The 25,583-nt window shown below is 36.5% G+C and overlaps 1 protein-coding gene across 1 annotated transcript; it reads right to left on the bottom strand.

The window, feature by feature from the left end:
* Positions 1–649: 649 nt before the first annotated feature.
* On the bottom strand, positions 650–25,531 carry LOC110465887 (ankyrin repeat domain-containing protein 27-like). Its single transcript, XM_021522023.1, has 19 exons — positions 25,408–25,531; positions 23,076–23,181; positions 21,933–21,969; positions 20,645–20,721; positions 18,778–18,833; positions 17,336–17,407; positions 16,716–16,777; positions 15,641–15,674; positions 15,332–15,448; positions 14,302–14,381; positions 13,105–13,264; positions 10,800–10,871; positions 10,009–10,084; positions 7,242–7,282; positions 6,959–7,062; positions 5,431–5,524; positions 3,869–4,079; positions 2,936–3,020; positions 650–1,727 (listed from the first exon to the last, which is right to left on the bottom strand). Exons 1-19 carry the CDS (start codon positions 25,513–25,515, stop codon positions 1,667–1,669), a joined length of 1,653 nt encoding a protein of 550 aa, XP_021377698.1. The 5' UTR covers positions 25,516–25,531; the 3' UTR covers positions 650–1,666.
* Positions 25,532–25,583: the final 52 nt, after the last annotated feature.

The raw sequence follows: 25,583 nt of genomic DNA, 5'->3' as shown, positions 1-25,583 counted from the left end.
GTACACTATTCCGTCTTCGCGTATTGCAGAGTTATCTGCACTTGTGAGCAGGTATTGATCGTTACGTCATTTGTTTGTGAGTGTATCGTCATCAATTTTTGAGAAAATGACGCAACTTTCTCACACAAACCAATGACTTAACAATCAATAGCTGCTCACAAGAGAAGATAACTCTGCAATACACAAAGACGGAATAAGTTTAATGAGTGATTTTATGAAAAGTGCTGAACCGGAAGTTGAACGCATAAGGTGCATGCTGGGCGGATATTGCATGTGCAAGGCAGATATGACACATGCCAGGCAGATATGGCACGTGCCTGGCAGATATGACACATGCCAGGCAGATATGGCACGTGCCTGGCAGATATGACACATGCCAGGCAGATATTGCACATGCCAGGCAGATATGACACATTCAAGACAGATATGACACATGCCATGCAGATATTGCACATGCCTGGCAGATATGACACATGCCAGGCAGATATGACACATGCCAGGCAGACATGGCACATGCCAGGCAGCAGATATGGCACATGCCAGGCAGATATGATACATGCCAGGCAGATATGACACATGCAAGGCAGATGGCACATGCCAGGCAGATATTGCACGTGCCTGGCAGATATGACACATGCCAGGCAGATATGGCACGTGCCTGGCAGATATGACACATGCCAGGCAGATATGACACATGCCAGGCAGATATGGGTAAGTCCAAGATATGGTCTATTCACAGCTAGCAGTATCACACATGGGAAACAACCCATATCACAGACAAGTACAGAATGGGTCACAGCTAGGTTATCTTGACCAAAGAACCCTGATGTAGCATTGAATTTGAAAGCAATTAAAAAGATAGCCTAAAAGTTAGTACCCCAACCAGCCTCTCCAAAATATGCCTGCATGATCAAAGGTATTCTCAACCATGACTAAAATGAAGTCTCGACATTACCTTAACAAATACATAAACATACAGACGTAGTACAAAATGTCGTTTACTCAAAAACTATTGCTGAACAGGTTACATGTACACAGTAAATGTAGGTATGCGTAGACATTTATTTATTTACGATTAATTACTGAAGATCTGACTGGTGGTTTCGACCCGTCATTTTTTCTGGCAGTGTTCCTTATCTGACCGAAATCTAAGCCAATATATTCATGAAATCGTTATCGTGCACAAGCAAGGAATCTTCCTTTGCCCAAACTTTCTTGTAACTCACTTAGTTTATGTGACATGGTATAAAATTGTATTAGGTTTTAAAAAGTTTTTAAAAGATATTCAAAAGCATGGACAGAATGCCATTTTTTAAATTGATTTATCGGCAGAATAAGAAATTTGACTTAAGCATAAAACTGGAGTTTGACTATAAGAATGGTTCATGAATACCAACTCAGGTTGGATAACTTGTTTTTGACAGTGACTTTGACTTGTACATCATTCGGAACTCTTGTTTTCGACAATATTGCTGATTAATTAACCCACTGGTATCTTGTTTCTGTGTCTGTCATTACAGTGGAACTTTGTAAGTGCAGACATTTCTGTGCACAGAGAAATACAATGAGTTTTCCATGTCACAGTGAGGTTTTGAAATTTTTCATTGTTGTCATGTTTTACTGGTTTAACAACATAAAATTATTTCACTGATATTTTATGCCAGCATCACGTTTGTTTTCCAAATGATTGTTCGAAAATGTCATCTTCAAAAGATCCTAGAAATCCCCTGAAATAAGAAAATAATAGAATTCTTTTACTGGCTAAAACATTTTTCATTGCTATACAAAGCATTAAGTAAATGATAATTCAAATTAATATTGATATATTCACATGTTTTCACATATATTCACGTACAATGTATTTTTATTTGGGAGGAGTTGAGCAAATGTTTCTTTGCGAGGCTGACAAAAGTGAATGTCTGCAGACTCCCCTGCGTACTTAACAAACATATGTCATACTTAAATTCCAAATTATATTTTAATGGACCGAAGACATGTTAAAAGGTTATTGTAGATAAAATACACAGCTTCAGTTCAACAAACTACTCGCCAGGGATGCTTCATTAATATCTGTTGAAGTGTGATTTCGCACAAAGTGTAAAATCACACCGAAAAATGTTTAAATGTATTGCGAAACCTCTTTATACTGTCATCATTACATTTTGTTCCAAGGAATTTTGGCATTATAAAGAGGTTAAAGTGATCAAATGAAGAAAAATTATGAAGGACTTCTGAAGAAAATAAGAAGAGAAAAAGAAAAATTAGAATATGTAGGCAGTAAACGAGGTGACAAATGAAACGAGGGACATTAAAGCAAGGTTTCATTGTCTGGTGACATGTCTTTCCATCATTTGTTCAGAGGAATTTTGGCATTATAAAGAGGTTAAGCGACCAAATGAAGAAAAATTACAAAGGATTTCTAAAGAAAATAGGAAGAGAAAAAGAAAAATTAGAATATGTAGGCAGTAAACGAGGTGACAATTAAATGAAACGAGGGGCATTAAAACAAGGTTTCATTGTCTGGTGACATGTCTTTCCATCATTTGTTCAGAGGAATTTTGGCATTATAAAGAGGTTTAGCGACCAAATGAAGAAAAATTACAAAGGATTTCTAAAGAAAATAAGAAGAGAAAAGAAAAATTAGAATATGTAGGCAGTAAACAAGGTGACAAATGAAACGAGGGGCATTAAAACAAGGTTTCATTGTCTGGTGACATGTCTTTCCATCATTTGTTCAGAGGAATTTTGGCATTATAAAGAGGTTTAGCGACCAAATGAAGAAAAATTACAAAGGATTTCTAAAGAAAATAAGAAGAAAAAAGAAAAATTAGAATATGTAGGCAGTAAACGAGGTGACAAATGAAACCAGAGTCATTGTATTGATTACTGTATATTGACATGTTTATTCATTACTGTGACAGAAAAGCTCTATTACCCAAACTGCGGAGGAGGTTTTTTATCCTGGGTTTGAGGATGACTGACTTCTGGACCTGTGATTGGTTGTTGTAACAGGTATCGGTCTTTAAAAAAATAAAAGAGAAATTAAATTAGTCTATGCCATCCTAAGTATATGACCATCAAGTAAAGTCAAAGACATTTTCTATCCCATTCATTGTAATGTAACTTTAAAATATCACTCCACAAGATTCAGGCAATTTCTAAATGCATAACAGCACTCCACAATGAAGAACTCGACTATGCAAGTCTTATCAAACATACTACAAAGAGGAATTTTCGTGGTGTGGTAGAACTTGCATTTTTCATGTCTAGTAAATTAAGCAATAATATATCCACACACAAATATGCACTTTTTTTTTCAATTTTCTTCCATATAGTGACCACCTTTCAACTAATTGAAGATATTGTCACGATTTTTTCATTGCCAATGGTTCAGAAATCTCCCTATACAATTCATATATTGTCCATAAAGAAACAAGTTCTTCTGAAGGAAAATATAAAATAAACAAGTACACAAGACTGACTGCTAGGCAATTCTGCCTTCTTGGGCTTCTTCTTCCTCAAACCTGGCTTAAATGGAAAACATTTTTTGCGTGGTGTTGAATGTACACGTTTTCTCTGTCCTGGTATTGTTTGTAACATCACTATGACGGTTTATTGATGACGTCACTGAAATTGTTCATTACGGAACTATTAATGACGTCGTGCAACTGACGGTGCGACTAATTAACATCAGTCCACCTGAAGAAGCCCGAGAAGGCAGAAAGGCCTAGCGGTCGGTATTGTGTAGTTGTTCTTTTATTTTCTATTATCTACATATATCGTGTGTGGACATTTTCGTGTAAATTTACTCGCCGTCAGAAATTTCAGCATTTCCACACTTTTACGGTAATATCACGGAACCTCTTACCGCCAAATACACTTTTCTGTTCTATTGTTGAAGATTTTGGTTTATTCCACACGTCGGGCGTGTCCTGAACAAGTTTCGATATTTTCTGTAGCTGTTGGTCCAACCTCTTTAGTGGCTTGGCTCCATTGTGACTCCTCCCATTCACACTGCCAGAGTCATCCCCGTGCAACGTCGCGTCTTTGGTGGCTCTCATCAGCTCATCAATGCTGATCTATATTACAGCCAAAGCTCATTAAATTTGCAGGATTTTTTTCCCCTTTTCCCCCAAAACAACAATCCACAAAAAAATTCTCAGTTTGTTTTTAACACAAACAGGAATTAACAAGAACTCCACTGCGCAGGAAGCAGGGAGATTACGAAGAAATAAATACACTTTCCATTTCATAAAAAAAAGTCTTGAAAATGCAAGTATGTTTAGCACTGCATGAAGTTTGAGTTTGATGGGCCAAAGGAAACTCCAGTTATCACACGAAAACAGATTTTCTATTTATAGTAACAGTAACCTTGACCTTTGACCTTCGGACCGGAAAAGCAATCCCACGCAGGCATTTTTGGTAAGGAAGCACTGCATGAAGTTTGAGTTTGATCGGCCCAAGGAAACTCAAGTTATCGCACGAAACCTCTGTGCGGACGACGCGGACGACGCGGACGACGCCGACACAGCAATACCTATGTGTCACCAGCTTTTCGCAAGCGACACAAAAACTAAGGGGCGGAATGAGTAAACATGTTGCCCGTCCACCTGCCTGCCTGCAGTATTCAAGAGTGCTATCTGGCGAAATGTCTCTACGATTTTTTACTGATTCTGCACACTGGCTTAGTGAGCTGTTTTTAGTGGTTTAGAGTTAAGACACCACCAGACCTTTACACTCTTTGCTTTGTCAAAGGAAGCAGACGTTTTTGAAAGCTCCCAAAATAAGTTTTCAAATTCTGTTTGTGTTCAAAACAAACTAAGCATTTATTATTCATACCAAACTGATGAATGTTATTCCAAATAAAACACTATGCATGGTTCTGGAATTTTTCAGATCCAAATCTATCAAAATACATAATTATGCTTTAATAGAAAATTTCAAATCACTGTTTCTATAATTTTGAAAACTTCCCCAATATAATCATGAAAAGCTTAAATTGTGTTTTGAATTATGGTTGTCATGGTAATAAGTTGAAATTTGCTTAATTTATAGAAACTTGAACATTTTATTTTGATTGAAATGTGGGTCGAAAAGGCTAAAATCATATATAGTCCTTGAATATCGGGTGGCAGCTGCAATCCTTGCCAGTAGTTTAATAAAAGGATTTAGAATCAACAATCATCTTTTATTTTGTAGGCATACAAAAAGTATTTCTACTTAATTTCTCAACCGTTATAAGAATTAAAACAATCAACAGTTTTGAGCAAAGAACAAATGAAAAACTAATTAACTCCTTCACCCCTGAAGACACATTTGAACTCTTCCAATTCAAAGGTTGGAATAGTTCATTATGAAATTTCAGGGGTGAATGAGTTAACAAGGCAAAACACATCATATTGACCTGAAGATAAAAGCCCATATACTGACCTCTCGTTTGACCTTTGACTTGTGATCTTGAAAGTGAGAAAAGTCTGTGTTCATCATGTACTGTACTGCTGCCTTGAATGTTACCATGCAGTAGCTGTAAACAAATCATTTCAAATCATTTCAACTATACATTTTTGTGGAGGCAAGGTAGTCTACTGGTAGGACGCCAGGCTCGTGACCGAAGGGTTGGGGGTTTGAATCACGGCACTGTGTTGTGTGTTTGAACAAGATACTTTGCCCTGCTTGTTCCAGTCTACTCAGCCGAAAATGAGTATGTGGTTGGGCAGTGCTAGAATTGTTGAATGCTAGCTGTGAGCTCTTAAATGGCAGCACCGGATGTATGCTCCCCAGGGAGTTGAGAAAGATATTGGCTGGTTGCAAAGGCCCTATATAATTTGTGAACCGCTTTGAGACGACCTACAAACTAGGTTGTGATAAAGCGGTATATATGAACCTCGAATAATTTTTATTATTACTACATAAAATACAAGAAATCCCAAAGAGATGTTAATTTGTATACAGTCTATCCACCATCCATCCTCGATACTCCAGGGGTTACACTCACTATCACTATCTGCAACCCTGGTATGTGTCATAGCAATAGTAAAGGCTCAGTGTGTGCCACCTTGTTGAAGAGACAAGAAGACTTGTTTGATCCTTTCATATACATCAAAAGAATCTCGCGGTCGAGTAACAGTAAAAATTGACTGGCTTTTTAAGTCGGGTGTCGCTCCTTGGTAATCTTCAAAGGACAGGTATCAGCCTAGAGATTGATCAAGTTTATTTTCATCTGAGACCAATCAAGCAGCTATCTTTGTACCTTCAATATCGCTATGACATATTCCAGGGGTGCAGAGAGCAAAAGTGACCGTAACCCCTGTATATCGAGGATGTCCACCATCCTAAGATCTTCATTAGTGCAAAGTAAGTTTAAGCTTTTCTGGTAATTTTTCTTCCGTTGGATTTATTGTGGGTTATTTTCTTCAAAAGCAGTGGATAAAAAACAACTGAACCTTCAAAATCAAAGATGGCTGCCTTGTGGCCATCTTGTTTTCCAATCAGTCTCAAAATAAAACATGCCTAACAATTGATCAAAGGGTAATTCCACATGAAATTTGAGAAAAATCTGTTAGGTAATATTTTTTTAGAAACAGTTACAACAAGAAAAGGACAGATGGACAACAGACTACAGACGAAGGACAATTTGATCAGCACACCATGTCATGATGTGGGCTAATTATTATTAGATTTCCTGCTCTTTTTTTCCGGGAAAGATTCCAGATTCCATAATCCATTTACACTTAAAAAAATATGGAAAACTAAAAAAGGTGGGACGAACTGTTTAATTTTACTATAGCGTAAAAGATTGAATCACATTTATTTAAACTAAATATATATCCAGGTAGTCTTGGAAAATATTACCATAACTGCATCTAGTAACTGTTCCATTTTCAGCACTTGACCCGTTCACTCTTGTGAATTTTGAAACAATATGTAGTTGAACGCGACAAGACATGAAGGCATTTACCTGAGGTTATCTCTGTCGTTGATCTCCGTCGACCAATGAAAGTTCTCTATATAGTACATGTTACTGGCCAGGTGAGTACATCTGGACTGGGCTATCACAGTCACCTTTAATATAGAAGATCGTGTATTAAACAGTACAAATAATTATTTTGGGACATTGATTACAAGGCCTACATGAAGTTCCACTACGTTTTAATCACATTAGAAGTAACCGGTCTAAATGTGGTTCCACTACGTCTTTAAGCACATTAGAAGTAGTATACAGTAAAGATGTAAACACTTACAAGAATTGGAATAAGGTCATCAGATGTGAGACGTGGAATATCTGGAATTGACAAAATTCAAAATCATTAAGGAACCTGTCATTCGCTCTTTGTGCTGGGCCCCTTTCGCCCATCTGGTTCAACTGTTTCAACCAGCTTCACCTGCTTGTTCGATTTTACAAAACAAAACGTAATCACAGTAATTTTAAAGAAAACAACAACAATGGTATGAGGTTTGACAACTTTATTATGTAATGATAATATGCTACTTCATCTAATATCTTTTGGCAAATGGGGGCGACAAATGCACGAGTAGCCCCCAGAAATATACATGTAAGACTAGGCTGGAGATGGTCATGACTGTGGCAGTAGGGCTTTTACCTACTGAGGAAAGTCGGGCTGTTCCCTACTGGAGAAAGTAGGGCTGTTACCTACTTGAAGTTTCATGACCATGGCGGAGCCTGAGACCAGAGGAACCTGAAGTTGCCGGGAGGAGAGATGATTGGAGCGACTGCTGCCAACCAGACAGTCATGACCCGGTTTATCCAGCCTATTTATAGATGAGAGATGAGCTAATGGGCTCAGACAATGAATATGTAGGAATATTTAATTATTTGGGGGCACTTATATAGGAATTATATAAGAAAGCCTGCCCGAGGTGGGTAAAGTACATTGGTCGCACCCAGGTAAGTATGTAATGTAACACGAGGGCGAATTAGAAGATGATATTGGTCATTCATTGCAAGGTGTATATATGTGTTTAATGGAGGTGGAGGGGTGGATGGATGGATAGCGAGTGATGCAGACGTCTTCAGCCTCGGCTGTAGAATGAGAGCGAGGCTAGTGACGTATGTGTGGTCAAGATGTAGTGGTCAAGCTTGCCTGTGTAATGAGGATGCGCAGTGGAACATGTTATGTGCATGTAAGATACGCTCCGATCCCACGAGAGTGAGGTATGGAAACAGCTGGGTGTTGGGAAATTATTGTAATCTTTAAAACTTTGGTTAACAAATAACCATCACATAATGACAATATATACCAGTGTGTCTGTCAGCGATGTGACGGGAAAGATCTGCATCCCCATATAGTCTGGTGTCAACCTCTGAAACTTCTAATGAGGGAGATCTCCCTCATTCATCATTTCCAATGAGGGAGAAAGTGGGTGAAATGCGTTTGAAACTGTTTTTCTCAATTCATCTTTCCCTTTTCATGTATTAAAATAACTCCAAAAAGCATTCATTTGATTCAGACACACCTGTTATGATCATTACACACACCCTGCAGTAACTAGGAGATCACTTGACCACAGGATGTAGATTTTGAGTTTGTGTGAGTTTGGACTTAGATGAGGGAGTTTCGAGGGAGATTGGTAAATTTTGGTCAAAATGAGGGAGTCTCCCTCCTAATGAGGGAGGGTTGACAGCTACTGACCCCTTACTGATAGGATGTTTATACATGATCGGGGCCTAAAGTTGTTTAACTGGCACGTACACATGTTTACAAGAAAGAAACTCAACATGTGGCATATTCATAAACAAATTGTCCGTCATAGATGACTACAAGTGTTGCACAGCCAGAGTACTATTCGTTAATCAGGTATTTAAAAAAATTTGTTGATGTGAAAACAGATCCGGTTGAGCGAGTCCTGCGAGGCTATTAATGCATTGCCGATAGCCAAAATTGATAAAAGATTATGTAATTTTAGTACTCAAATTTTGTATTCAAACAATTCGAAATGTGGGTAAGCAGGGTTTAAACTATCACTAGATAGAACAAGAGGCCCATGGTCCTTAACGGTCACCTGAGTCCTCCAGTATTGTGTTGTTGTTGTTGTTGTTTGTTGTTTGTTGTAGTTGTTGTTGTTGAAATAATTATGTCAAAGGAGAATAGTACATTATTTGTCATACAAAAAAATGTATTTCACCAGTGCGAGGTCCATCAGTCAATTATCACTACCAAGTTGGAGTAACACTAGAGAAATGTGTAACACATGAATGTCCTTTACCACAGAAAAATGTATCTCACTGTTTGACAATTTTCTATAAATAGTAACAGTGACCTTGACCTAGTAAACATTGGCGGCCATATTTGATTTCTGATGGATGCGAAAAATAACAACACTTTGTCAGGACCATGAGTCGTTCATTCCTACAAGGTTTCAGTTAAATCTGCCCATTATAACTTTACTTTAAGTTTGAAATAAAAAATATAAAAAAATGGTGGCGTATGTGGCCATATTGGATTTCTGAACGACCAAACAAATAACAACACTTTGTCAGGACCATGAGTCGTCCATTCCTACAAGGTTTCAGTTAAATCGGCCCATTATAACTCGACTTTACGTTTGAAATAGTTTTTTTCTTAAATTGTTGCATTGGCGGCCATATTGAATTTCTGAGCAACCCGAAAAATAACAACACTTGGTCAGGAAGATGTCAGTAACATTCCCAGGAAATATATATGAAATCCCTTTAACAGTATTTCAGCTTAAGTTGAAAATGTAAAATGTTATCGGACGACACACGACGTACGACGCACGATGACGGACGAAGACGGATAGCAATAGGTCACTTGAGCTAAAGCTCAGGGAACCTAAAAATTATTGTTTTCATTGTAAAAAAAATGTTTTGAACTTCCTGCTGTTTCGAAGAAACTGGAGGTTTACTGTTTACCTTTTTAATAAAATTCTTTTAGATTTTTCACAAGCCTTTTTTTCTAGAGTGTATGTGCTTCAATGTCTAGACAACCAAAAAGTGAAAGTAGACTTGCTCCCAGTTGTGTTACTTACCTTGAGAACTTTTCAGAGATATACTGGTATTGTGGGTATCTATCACATGTGACATAATGGTCTCCGTAATACAATCCTGAAAAATAAAAAATAAATATAAATTTTACAAAATATACAAACTATCTAAATAACAGGTCTCATATTACATTGCATAAATAAGTGCTTGCTCTGTGTTACTCCTATTTTGTTAAATTATTTTCTGTATATTGTATATGTCACCCTTACAAAATACTAGCCTCTTCCTACGGACTAGGCTTAAGGGAGAATTTCTCTTAAGTTCATTGGGTTGAACGTAAAACTATTAAGCCAGAGGTCCTGAGTTGGACTCCTGGCCAAGGCATTGAAAAAATAATGACCTCTGTTACATAAGTGCCCATGTAGGGACCAGGAGATATGACAAAAATAATCAGTGACACTTGCAGAGGAATCGCTATGACCCCTGGAAAAGTCAGGATGAGTTCTTTCCTGAAAGGGAGAGTATATGTCACCCTGGTAAAATAATAGCCGCTTCCTACCGACAGGGTGGGTAGTTTGGATATTATATCAAAACGAAAATGTTTGGCCTGGTTGAACTTGTGAAAACGACAAAAAAGTCTCAGCCAATCAGAGGCTATGGTGGCCATTTTGAATTTGAATCATCCAATTAAAATCAAATTATCCCACTTCTCTGCCATCAGGAATATAAAGAGAGGGTGGAGGGAGGGGTGGAGGGACACATCCTTCTTTTATAAGAAATGTACAGATTTACCGATATTTCAGAAGTTATAATGAGACAATACTAGGGAACCTACTATGGTTGTTTTAAGGCAATGTAACTTCTCTAGGGGTGTCTTCAATCCATCAACATTAGCCAGCTCGACAACCTGGAACAGAAATTATCAACACATCAAAATATCCAATAACTTACCACTGCTATGTATAAAGATCAACTGAATGTTATTACAATGTAAATCTCTTTGCTAAACCATTAAATTACAAAGATATACTGCATACCGGGTAATTTTCGCCCAATCAAATATTCGCCTTACACCGGTAAAATCCATGTTCACCCTGTGTTAATTTCACCCTTAAGATGTAATTACTATTTAGGGTATGCTGTTTACTTACATTCGTTGTTATGATGAATTAGCCGTCAGTGTGAAGGGCCAAAAAAGGCGAAAAATTAAACTGCGGCGAACATTTCCCAGTATACAGTAACTACAGGTGTATTGTTAAAATGCTCAATTTTACCCTGTAACTATCAAGATTACGACTTAAAGTTTTATATCAATAATGAAGATTGGAAAATATTTATGCCAGATCACATTCTGTTACAAATGCGACAGACGATTTCTCACACAACCTATTGAAATTTAGTTTGCTGTTTATATGAACACAATATGCCATACAACCTTGCAATTGTGACAATCAAAAGCAATGCTGTCAGTTAATATCTTGAAGTACAAGTTGGTGAGAGACACTCAATATCATGGCCTCAGAAATGACAGCAACACCTAAAGGTTTCCTCACTCCCAAATCATTGGATAAACTTAGGGCTGGTCAACATTTTGGATTACCCACTAGTGCGTACATATGCAAGACCACACACACGAATCAGAAAGCACAAGTTCATTGTGCGGACGAATATATTCACGAGTGCGCGGAGCACACAAGTGAATATATATGTTTGCGCAATAAGGAGTGCTTTCTGATTCATTATAAAAACACAAGTGTGTGGTCTTGCTTTTATCACATACCTTCCGTATTTGGTAGAGATCGATACAAAGATTTTATAAACTTTGATATTTTTTGCAAATACCGGGAACTTTTCAGTTCGCTATGACAAGGGGATTCCCATAAATAGTAGTTCCGGCTAAGAGGTAAATACAACATTCCGTATTGCACATGTGCAAAACATAACATTGTATTTCATGGTCTGAAAATTGCTCGTATTACAAGATTCAACAGGTATGTGCTAAAACCCTAGATGTAATTTCATTGGTCAGTCTTTTAATATGGTGTCAGGAAACAATGCTGTGTGATGGCATCTTCCATCGTAGTGTTCATGACAATTTTTTCCCGGTCGGAAACAGAAATATTTGTATTGTTAAATGTTTAAGAGAAAATATGGTTTTCTAGATGTTATACAGAATGTTATGCGAGAAAAAACTCCCCAAACTTGTGATGGTATATCATAATGTTTACCTAACTTGAGTAAGTCGGAGGACACTCAGTAAACCGTGTAACCATGATAACCAATCAACACTTGTTGAGAAACCTCTATTTATAGATGGCGAACCTCTATTTATAGATGGCGAACTTCTATTTATAGATGGCGAACCTCTATTTATAGATGGAGAACCTCTATTTATAGATGGAGAACCTCTATTTATAGATGGCAAACCTCTATTTATAGATGGCGAACCTCTATTTATAGATGGCAAACCTCTATCTATAGATGGAGAACCTGTATTTATAGATGGCGAACCTCTATTTATAGATGGCGAACCTCTATTTATAGATGGAGAACCTCTATTTATAGATGGAGAACCTCTATTTATAGATGGCAAACCTCTATTTATAGATGGCGAACCTCTATTTATAGATGGCAAACCTCTATCTATAGATGGAGAACCTGTATTTATAGATGGCAAACCTCTATTTATAGATGGCGAACCTCTATTTATAGATGGCAAACCTCTATCTATAGATGGAGAACCTCTATTTATAGATGGCAAACCTCTATTTATAGATGGCGAACCTCTATTTATAGATGGCGAACCTCTATTTATAGATGGCAAACCTCTATTTATAGATGACGAACCTCTATTTATAGATGGCGAACCTCTATTTATAGATGGCAAACCCTATTTATAGATGAGCAGCTGACTCTCTGATACTGAAAATTACAAATTTGTCATAGTATATATTTGCAGAAACTTGTGTGAAACCTCAATTACTAAATCAAACACCACAATTATTTTTTTCTCAATCATTTATAAATAACATTTTGCATTCATGTTTTGTAAATAAAATTTCATGTTCTTGAGAACATTTATGAAAGTTTATGAAAATCATGTGTACACAAAATGTAAGATATTTGTAGCATATACTTACTGCCCCAGGGAGAGGACAGCTGAAGTCTTGAATGACCTTCAACTTGTCAGGGGTCACGCCCTCTAGGTGTTTACATTTCTGTAAAAGGCACTTGTCGTCTGCTCGTAACTTTTCACAAATGGCACGAAATACCTTGGTGTACACACTCCCGACAACGTAGCTACAATTAGGCGGGAAACACAACTCATTTTAATTAGGAAAAGGAAAGTTTTACAAAGTTAATCAATTACATGTCAACAGGTCTACAGTATCTCAAACATCTTTGAAATTGTTGAAGGTATTGTTTGTTTGCTTGTGTGTTTGTTTGCTTGTGTGTTTGTTTGCTTGTGGTTCAATGACCTTGCAACAGCTAAGGTCATATGAAGACAAGTGCCTAGGGAGGCACAGCCAAAAAAGAATGAGTAGAGAGAGAGAGAAAGAGGGGGAGAGAGAGAGAGAAAGAAAAAAGGGTGGGAAGGGGGAATATATAAATCGTAATATTACCACTCCACCCAGGAAAGTGACTGACTGTAGTTAACCATGCTTAATGTTCAAAAGCATTGTTTCAAAGTTTCATTAGCTGAAGTTATCTTGATGGATTTTGAGTTATAGCCCCATAAACACTACCAGACGGAGAGAAGCACGGATGGACAGAACCCATTTGTATATCCCCCGCCAACTTTGCTGAGCGGGGGATAAAAAGTATAATGGAAAATCAAGTTCAAATATTATTTTTTTACAAATTTCCAACATCCAGGAATCAACATGGCTGCAGGAAAATGTATATTTCATAGGTGTATGCACGAGAGTCTACATTTCTATGAGGGAGTCCATACTCCTACCATCCTCGATACTCCAGGGGTGACGCTCACTTTTGCTCTCTGCACCTCTGGAATATGTCACGACACAATCGAAGGCTCAGTGTGCACTACCTTGTGTATTCGACCAGAAGACCTGTTTGATCCTTTGATGTACATCAAAAGGATCTCTCGGTTGCGTAACGGTAAAATTGACAGGCTTTGAAGTCGGGTGTCACTCCTCTATAATCTTCAAAGGACAACAATCAGCCTAGCGATTGGTCAGGTTTTTTAACCTGAGACCAATCAAATAGTTAGTCGCATGCCTTCAATTTTGCTATAACATATTCCACTAATACAGGGGTACAGAAAGCGAAAGTGAACGTAGCCCCTGGAGTATTGAGGACATGCTCCTAGCTACCTTTCCATGAGTGTGTCTAGCTCCTCCCGAGTCAGATGAGTTCTGCCCTTCCGCTGTCTCTGCCCACACTTCAGACATTTCTGGAACAATAAGACACACAATGTTATTGACAAACTTTTCCTTTTTCTCAAGTTTTACAATTTTCCTACAGCAAATTAAGTTACATTTCTAAACATTTTTGTAAGGTTGGTAAGTATGGATTATGAAAAGTTCATCTTAACACAACGAATAATGTTTTCTATGTGACGTTTCGATGACTAGTACGATATGTACACTGTCGCCTTTATCAGACAAATGACCAGTGAAGTGTATGCACACAAAGGTGTAAAATGCGTACGAGTTGTCCACAAAATCAATATACATATACAACAATGATTGTACATACGCTTACAGCGTAGCCAAAATCGACATTAATTTTGTGGACAACTCATACACATTTTACACCTTTGTGTGAATACGCTTCACTGGTCATTTGTCTGATGAAGGTGACAGTATACATATCGTACTAGTACACATCGTAACCAAAACATTGGTTACTTATAACTGATTTCTGTTAAACCTATTTCAAGATTAATGGTTAATCATTTCAATGAGAATCAAATGCAGGAATATTAGAATCTTTCACCCCCTTGGGGATGAGATAGGGGAATCTCAACCCGAGGGGGAGGATTCTTAAGTTGCCAAACACGAGGCTTTGCCGAGTGTTTGGCAACTTAAGAATCTTTCCCCGAGGAAAAAAAGCAATTACCTGTAACTGAGAAAGATCGGGTTTAATCTCAGTCGAGGGCCAAGATTCTGTAACATCCCAACCTCGGCTTACGCCTCGTTTGGGATTTTGTTACAGAATCTTAACCCTTGACTGAGATAACCCTTTCTCGCTCAGTTACAGGTAATAGACTTTATTAATCTCACACAGGGAAAAGTGTGGATACACCTTTCCAGGGTAAGACAAAAAAGCATATTGACTCCACTGTTGAATTGCTGATGAATGACTAGATAAGAATCACTGCAATGTGCATGGTCATCGTACCTCTACGGCTGCTGTACTGATGTCCTGGAGTCGCTGACACGCATCATCCATGTACTCGGTCAGAACCATATAGTTAGCCTCAAATAACCGTACACTGTCATCCAAATTCTTCATCGTCTGTAAAACACACACAGAAATTCATTACATTATGGGTAGTATAGCTCACATAAGTGAACGTGTCAAGGTGGAATTTAGGAATGGAGGGCACTTATTAAATTTTATATGATAAATATTCAAGTTCAGAATTGTTAAGTTTGACCATTTTGAAATTATTTAAATAACAAAATTATGATTTTAATTGCAACCCACCTGCCCATATTCCTCAGATAAAATCTCACGGCACCTGCACAAAACAAAACATATGATTAAGATTTTTAAATTATTAAATAGCTGCATTATAAATAAGGTAAACTAAAAAATTTAATGTATGAATTCATGCAGTTTTTTCCCCTAGTCATCTAGATCTGGGCAAACAAGGTCTATATAAAGTACAATGATTATAAGTACAATTTGATGGTTTAGGGAATATTTTATATAATTGTAAATAAAAAATCTTCAAGCCAATCTCAAAAGATTTTTTCTATAAAAAATCACATTGCAATCAATATTACAAAATTATAGTTGTTAAAAATTTGAATGTTTGAATATACAGAAATAAGAATTAGAAAACACAAAAACAACATGGGTCAAAGTCATGGCCTTCATATTACAAAGCCTATGCTTTATCAATGTTATCATAAAGAAAATATAACTGCAAAGCAACAGAAGGCATATCCAAGTTATGAAAAACTTCACAAGGGAAGTAACTCTAAGCCATAAGAACTCCTTTTGTGTTGCTTCATCTTCTTTATAGAAGAAAGAATATTCCAGGTCAAAATATTGACAGAGCTAATGGCATTTAATTAAACTATAACCACTGGAAGTGGCAGGAAAGCTCTAAGGATCCCTGTCCCACTGTACAGTGTTATTTTGTATATACAGTAACCTCCCGTTAACTTCTGTTAGGTTAAACTGTCGCACCGGGTGGCTCAATTGGTAAAAGCAAATTCATATAACAAGTCCAATGTTCGAATCTCAGAGTGGCTTGGCCTGCTGAATTTTTTCCACTCAGAACACTGCTGTTGATTTAATGTGTTTATTTCATCTTTATTATTTCTCATAAAAGTTCCCACAAGGCATAGTTTTTTCCCCAGAAATGGTGTATAGTCATGCAAAAAAAATAACTGTTTAAAACACTTACTTAAAAGTTTTTCCAGTAGTACGGGGATCCTTAAATTATTGAAAATTACTGTACAATGACATGCTGCAGGGATCAGATGTGAAATACAGAATCGGATGATAAAGGATGAGAGATTGAATGAAGTGCTACAGGTCCTATACTTACTCCGAAACTGACAAAGCATTGTCCTTGTCTAAAATTCTTTCACTTATTTTTCGATCCCTTGCCTGCAATTAAAGTCTACATTATGCATATGGTATATTGAATAATAGAAAAAAGGGTAACAAAGCACTAATATTTGCATACTGCAAACAGGAAAATTTTCGCTGCAGTTAAATTTTCTCGTTTTGCCCTCAATAATGAGAGCGAATTTAATTATGAACATTTGTAAACTAATTAAATGTGAAGGGCGAACCTTCCCAATATACAGAACGACTTTATATACCGGGCATATATATACCTGGTACTGAACAAGTAAAACATATTGCTCATCATTTCCCATGCTGTATCAAGAAAATAATAATAATAAAAAAAATCGAATTATTTTTCCTCCATTTTTTAAACTGTAAAATTTTACATTGCAAACTTTTTCTAAGTTAATAGAAAAACAGATAATAAAGGTCTCACTGCACCATACAATATATAACACTTTTTTTTTGTTTATAACATCGACTACAGTAAAACCTTACATAGCAAACACCTGTCTAAAATGGCAACCCGTCTTTAGTGACTATCTGTTTAAAGTGACCACCTGTCTAAAATGACTACTTTCTAAAGTGACCCACCTGTGAAGATGTCACCTGAGTAAAGGTGTCCAGTGGTTTTTCTATCACCAGGATTTTGAACGGCTTGTAGTCCTGATTAAGAAATGAATAAAGTTCAAGATACATTTAAACAAATCAAGAAATTTTAGTCACATCACACCTAACTCAAAATGTTCTTGGTGTGAACTATTTAGCCTGTAATGTCTCTGTGAAGGTTAAACGAAACATAATGATCATATCTTCGTTACAGATTCAATGCAAGGCATTACTGGCAGAATCAGAGATAGCCAAATCCTTGCTAAATTTACAATCATCTTATAGGACGTGTCTCTAAGATTCTTGACAGTGAAACCTATCACTCCTCCTGTAATTATTGCTGAAAATTAATACAAGGTAAAACCTGTCAAATACAACACCCTGTGATACACAACATATTGGTCAGATGAACCTGTCTCATATGACACCCTGTGAAAAACAACATATTGGTCAGTTTAACTTGTCTAATCTGACATCCTATGAAAAACAAGGCAAAGTATTGCAAGGCAATCCATAGTCGTCCAACGGTAATGATTTCTATATTTTACAAACAGTACACTTATGTCAGGAAACATAGGTCACATTGTGGTCACAGTGACCTAATTCTTGCAATCCGCCATCCCAAGATGTCCTTGTACATCAATCTTGTTACTCCAGGTGAAATAGTATAGAAGATATGCCCCGGACAAATATTTTCAAAAGTAAAGGTCAAAGGTCATGTCATATGTCACAGTGACCTAGTTCTTGCACTCTGCACTCCCCCATCCACAGATGTCCTTGTACATCAATCTGGTTACTCCAGGTGAAATAGTACAAAACATATGCCCCAGACAAACTTTTTCAAAAGTTAAGGTCAAAGGTAAAAGCAGATGTCACAGTGAGGTCATAGTGACCTTTTATTTGCACTCTGCACTCTGCCATCCCAATTCAAGATGTCCTTGAACACCACAGCCGGTTACTCCAGGTGAAATAGTATAGAACATATGTTCCGGACAAACTTCTAAGATGGAAGGACAGACAGATGGATGGAAGGAAGGATGGACGGACGGAGTGCAAAACCTATAGTCCCCCCTGGAAACCGATGGGGGACTAACAACATATTGGCAGGTTAACCTGTCTAATCAGACATCCTGTGTGACACAACATATTGGTTTTATAAACCTGCCTAATCTGACACCCTTCGAGTAACAACATATTTGCAGGTTAACCTGCCTTATCTGATGCCCTTTGTGACACAAAATATAGGTCAGATTAACCTGTCTTATCCAACATAACATATCTGTCAGATTGGACAGGGTGTTGGAATACACATGTGTCTTATTCTGTGGAAAAGCTATCACAGCATTATGTTGGATAGGACAGGTTGTCAGAATATTCTGGTGTCTGATTATGTATATAATGACGTCAAGCAAAGAATGCCATCTTACCTTGTTATAGCCTAGTTCTTCACTCAGTATCTTCACTATACATGGACAGGAAAATCCTGGAAACAGTGAGTAGCACATTTTCAATACCAGAATACTCACTTGTTTGTTTATAAATATGAATTATTGTTTAATAGCCAATTGACACGTTAAGGCCATTTTGAGCAATTATACAGTAAAATAGGCATACAGTCCTAAATCAATGGAGGCCAGTTTAAAGATGAAATTATTAGGGTAGAAAGAAAAGGACGTAAAATTTTAGGGGACCAGTAAATTTCGCTTAATATCACTTCTCATTTGTCAGAAGAAACCATGATATTAATCTGAGCATGACATAAAAAGAAAACCTGTTTTTCTGACTATTTCAGATGTCGAAACCCGATGGCCCCATAATTAAATGTCCAAGTGGTATGATTTTACAAAGAAGATCGTTTAGTAAAATTATTTGTAACTGACACAGATTTTTCTTTAGTAACAGTGAAGTAATCGTCTTTTATTTGTCTATTTCATTGAAATATGAAGCTTCTAACCTTCATTTACCATTGATTTTTTTGTGACAGTTGCCAAAGTAACGTGATATTAAGAAAAATCGACACCAAAACAAGTGATAATAAAAGGAATGAATTACATAAATTATATAACAGGAAAAAAACGGTGCATCAAGAAAACATGATAATAACCAAAGTGACATTTCACTGGGTCTATTATTTCCTCCAAACCCAAAAGAAGGATTACAGTGGTGTCTACTATATTGAACTTTGATATTCTGTTTCCAATTTGTACTTAACAGTTTTATACCAGATAATTTAGTGCAACAATAGTTTGCGAAGTGAAAAATATTAGGTCACAGTGACCTACATTTGATATACTGTTGTACATGTAGTCCTTTTCATGACTTTCATGAAGTAAATGTTGGACTTGCAGTAATAAAGTCATATTGTTTAAGTTAAATGAAAAGCCTTACTAATGGATGAAGTCATACGAACAGAGATGTTACGGACAAACAGAAAAGGCTAACACCCCGGCCATTAACCCCCCTACCATTGTGTTGTGGGGACATAAAGATATGGTTTTTCAGAGGTGTACTGTATTGATAGGACAATTTCTCAAATTTCCCTGTGTGTAAGATAGAGCTGTCCAGGGTAAGTAAGGGTTGTAAGATAGAGTTGTCCAGGGTAAGTAAGGGGTGTAAGATAGAGCTGTCCAGGGTAAGTAAGGGGTGTAAGATAGAGCTGTCCAGGGTAAGAAAGGGGTGTAAGATAGAGCTGTCCAGGGTAAAAAAAGGGGTGTAGGAAATTTCTATCTGACACCCCATTTCATGTGACATGACGTCACAACCTGGCTCAACAATGACGTGACGTCACAAATTTGGAACTCTCTGATGCTGCAATGCGGAATAGGCGACGTGATGAAATTAAAACCTTTTAGGATATATTTACTGTACACGCTAGAAAGATGTGATTATTTTTTCTGCGCAGACATCGTTTGCAAATATGGGATATGCTTACCGGTAATCTGGCTGGCTGATTCGTTTTTGTCTAAAAAGCTCAGTGGAAAAATTTATATTTTCAAAATGGTGGCCAGTCCTAACGCATTTTCATGGTTTCTGGGCTTGTTCTGGTGGTTGGAATGAGAGAAAAATACTCTTTCATGCCTAAAGGTGTAGGATAGGGAAATTCCACCCTCGGGTTTTACCAAATTTGAAAACCCCTTGGGTGGAATTTCCCTATCCTACACCCCTGGGCATGAAAGAGTCTTATATTATTGCCAAAACTCATTATGTTCTTGTGTAAAACTATTAATTGGTAAGATCATGACTCGGTAAGACAATTTATCGGTAAGACAATGTATTGGTAACAAGACAGCTCACCTTCACCCGTTCTAAGTTCCTTTCCATTTTCTTCCAGATGAACAATTCTTTCACTCGACTTCAGAGTAAGAAATTCACTGCGAAAGATTGTTCAATGATGCGGTTATTTAAATATTCATTGATGATAACTTACAACAAGGAAAGGAATGATATTTACAAGCCATTCAAGTGCATTTGAGTCCAAAGTTACGCATAATAAAGACAGTAGGTCCGGTATATGATTCAATTTAGTACCAGTGGGTACCGTGAAAACAACATTTTTGAATATCTTGAGCTCATTAACTGAAGTAATACCAACAGCTTGCGGCTAACGCCTTAGCTAAAAAACAAGATCAATTCCTGAAGTCTATAAAGTCATTTTTATGCAGAGTTTCTTAATTTCTTCCTAACTGTAATATATATTGGTGGGCTTATTACCAAACATGGGCTTATTAGCAGATAAATACGGTACATCCTGAATACTGAATTGTATCATTCCAAACAAGTGACTGATAATTGACTTGATATTTTGATAATTGTTTTGATAATATACAATTACATTTATGTATTTATAATCTGATAAAATACAATTACATGTATGTATTTGAAATCTTTGTCATGATAACAAAATACAGACCTATACTAGAATACGATTGAACATGTTTGACACCCCCCCCCCCCCACGTAAATTGTATAATGACAATGGAAATGCCTTTCTCTGTATTCTGGTTTAAATTTTTGATCCCATTGGTTTTTTTGTTTTTTTGGGGTGGGCTTCCTGAACTATTAATCTCTCTCTTCGAGAGAATTGTCCACCATTTTATAGCTTAATTAGAAAGAGAAAGTTACACATTTGCTTCATTTTTTCTAGGCTTATTCAAAGCACTGAGAAGACTGTGATAAGCATATTATTATCATAAAAATACGAAACGGATATTGGAAATGGAAAGAAATTTCCAGAATCAGCAGAAATAAGACAAAATGATACATTGAATAAGCAAAATTATAAGACGTATTTTTATGTTAAAGTCGTAAGGATTAAGTCAAAAGAGGAGGGGTTGGCACCTCTGCATGGTTCTACCACTACACAAAAAGAAATCTATTGAAAAATGAGCAAAGGTATTTTGTGAAATTTTGTACATAAAGGGGCATAACTCTCTTAAAAAAGTCTGAAACACTAAATCATTTCAGGGGGCACAACTGCATATATATGCTACTGTCACTACACAAAAAAAAAATATATATATCAAAAAATGAGCGTAAAGTTGTAAATGAGCATAAAAATATAGATAAGTATATGATATTGTACCTTTGGAAATATGGAGATGGCCTCAAAATGTGAGTTTCTGAAGAAAAAAGAAGACAAATCAAATGCATATAAAATATATATATATAGAGATGGGCAATAATATTGCAACACCAATGCACCGACGTTACAGCAGTATTTGTGTGGCAATTCATATATATATATGTATATCACAATAGCATTTCGAAATGACAATATATATATATCTGGCGATACTTTTTTCAACTCATTTTTGGGGGATAATTTAAAGTACTTGTTCTATGAAATAATTATTAAAGCAATAATGTTAAGATTAAATTAACATTACCAAAATCAAAATTGTCTGGTTTGATAGCTTCAATTTTTTTTATGAAAATATTTTTAATTTATAATTAAAAATTTTGAACTGAAGTTCACTTTATGTCTTCAAATTAAAATGCTTTTGAATTCATTAAATTTAGGAATGCAATATATTGTGACATATTGTTATACACATGTACAAATATTCCTTTAATATTGCAAGATATTGCAATACAAAAATTGATACCCATTCCTTCCCTGGCAAAACTACATCAACTCACTCAGATCCTAATATTACAGAAATATCATACAAAATCACTTGATAAAACTGTCAAAAAAAAGTTTAAGTACTATTAGCCAGCCACAAAATATGTTACATGGATCTCAAATATTTTCAGTGGCAGTCTACATTATGACAGAAGTGAAATTGACCCCTGACCTCATACATTTATTGAATGAGTGATGACTCACCACAAAACTATCCCGATACATTGGACCAATATGACAATCAGCTGTTATTTGACCCTGAACTGATAACAACAGATCAGCACACAAATTTGTGTACACTACACGTCCATATACATATTAATTGTTATATTGATGTATAATTGGGTGCATTTCAGCTTATTGTTCCTGAAGTTTTGTATTTTTTTTTTCTAGATTTTCTTTCATCAAAAATTAAGAAAAAATATTTTATTGAACTTTTTTTCAAAATCAGATTTTATACCTATAGACATGAAATATTAATTTTGATGTACTACTACCAAATGTAAATATGAGTTTTATAAAGATGAGATCTGACGTTCAGTATGGACGAAAAATCAAAATTTTGGTGACAAAGAATATTTAGTCCTGAACTACACTTACCGACAAATCTTTTGGAGATGTCTATGTTGCCGAGGGAGGATTGCTGGGGGATACACACAGTAAAACATCTCTCCTGGGCCGCCTCATACACGTCCAGGTAGGATGTCTGAAACATACACATATAGACAAACTTTGATGTTTCGAACATTGGGAAAAATTCAAAACATTCAGATTTGATTATAAAATGTTGAATATGCAATATAATTATAAGGTTGAATGAGATCCATGATGGATCGCAGACACAAGGAATTTGATTGTATAATTAGAATAAATTAGGTTTATACTCTCCCCACCCCCCCCAATTTATTTTTATTAGGGAGTAGTATAGTCTGTGCTTTGTCTGTCCGACTGACATTCTTGTCCAGGCAATAACCTTAAAAATTCAAGGAACACATGTAGGATAGCAAGGCGATGAGTCAGGTGCCACTATTTAATCAGTATTCCCAAGGTCAAGGTCACATGGATCGGAGGTCAACTTAAAGATTAAATTCATTGTCTTGACCATAACTTCTGACGTACAGTCACTGAAGATAGCTCAATGAAAAATCAAGGATATCTGTATGATGTATCGAATACCACTGTTTAGCATGTAACCAAAGATCAAGGTCACACTGAGGTCAAAGTTTGAATTCATTGCTTGGGCAATAACTTCAGATTCCCAGAAGATAACTTGATGAAATTTAAGGGATATAATTATGTAGAATAGCAAGGTTGAGTTTTGAGTACCACTACTGGATCTGTATCCTCAAGCTAAAGTCAAGGTCACACTGAGGTCGAAGTTTGAATTCATTGCTTGGGCAATAACTTCAGACACCCAGAAGATAATTTGATGGAATTTAAGGGATAGATGTAGGAACGTTAGGCAATGGGTTTTTTTACCATTATTGTTTCTGTATGCATAAGGTCAAGATCATTTTGAAGTAAAAGATCAAGTTCATTGTCTGGGCCATAACTTCTGACTAAATACAGCTTAATTGTTGTATACCATTGTTGCTTCTATATGCATAAGGTCAAGGTCACATAGAAGTAAAAGGTCAAATTCATCACCTGGGCCATAACTTCTGACTGAATATAACTCAGTGAAAGTTAAGAGATATATATGTAGAATGGCAAGGCAATGTTTTGTGTACCACTACTGGATCTGTATGCACAAGCTATAGTCAAGGTCATATAGAGGTCAAAGCTCAAATTCATTGTCCGGGCAACAACTTCTGATCAGAATAAAAAAGGTCAAGGAATTTTTAGGGATAAATGGAGGGTCCTTAAACCCTCAACTTCATGAAAATATATACCTTTTTAAGCTTATGTTGTTAAGAATTTCAAACATATTTTTTAATCTAGCTTTTCTCTGCTGGAGGTTTAACTTCTGTAGACATGTATACAGATTTGATCATACTAACTACACTCCCAGGCTCACGAGTCCAGTAGTTGTTATTGATTGGTACATATCTGGCAGCCCTATGCTGACCTGTTTCCAATTAACAACATAATTGATGTTTTCTGTGGTGCATCATCACCAGGGTCCCAGCATGCATATACTGTACTTGACAGTGTAGTGAACGTTAACCCTTTCATCCCTATGTAACTTGAGTGAACTCTAACATGCATTAATTTGGAAGAGTCCATTATGGTCTACAGTGGTGAAAGGGTGAAGGTCCGAGCTTTCAGGGACTTTTATATAACATAAATTATACAACATATCTTATTTGTGTTTTAATTTTGAGTATGCAGAATCTCTCATGAAAATTTCAAAAAGTTGGTATGTATGGGGCGAACATGTTGCTAACTTATATCACGGACTTAAATAATCTAATTCCGTGCTTATATAGAGGGATATAAGGTAGCTATGGGGCCATAACTGCGGTAGCCATGCATATAGATGCTGATGGGAACTTAAAGGTACAACGTCTACACCACAGAGAATATAACTCAGAATACGTAAACTGTCAGGCTCTACAGTGACTACGTACATATCTGACCTTTACAACTTCCATGATATGCAGTTTCAGGACCACTGGGTATCTGAAACCATTTAATAACCTGTGAATCTAAACCCATTTAGCTATATAAAACTCTAATAATTAAATACTGTCTGCTCACATATATTGGTCAAAAACCACTGGCATTTGCTTCTGTCAATGAAAGTAGTCCTGACAAAAAAAATCACAACCTACCGGTACTCATTTTTTTCCATGACTATTTTTATTGACAGATACAAATGCCTGTGTCAAAAACATAGTTTCATATTTATATTCCTTGGGTCCCTGTGTTTGTCATAGATCGAGTTGAATTCAGATACATACTCATGTATTTATGTGTTGCACTATTTTACCTGAAGGGAACTAAAAAACTTGTTGATGTCTAACTCATCTGTATCCGTCATCACGATGATAATCCTGAAAACAGAAGATGTACGTTCCCACAGAACTCCTGTCCTCATATGACAGGTGAAACAGTTCCACGTCAGAAGTAAAGGTCCGAAATGTTCCGTGTAACACGGCCCAATAT

This window comes from Mizuhopecten yessoensis, unplaced genomic scaffold (genome assembly GCF_002113885.1).
Source record: "Mizuhopecten yessoensis strain PY_sf001 unplaced genomic scaffold, ASM211388v2 scaffold11103, whole genome shotgun sequence".
Lineage (NCBI taxonomy): Eukaryota > Metazoa > Mollusca > Bivalvia > Pectinida > Pectinidae > Mizuhopecten > Mizuhopecten yessoensis.
Note: the sequence above shows the minus strand (reverse complement) of the source record. Positions and strands in the feature narration are given on the sequence as shown.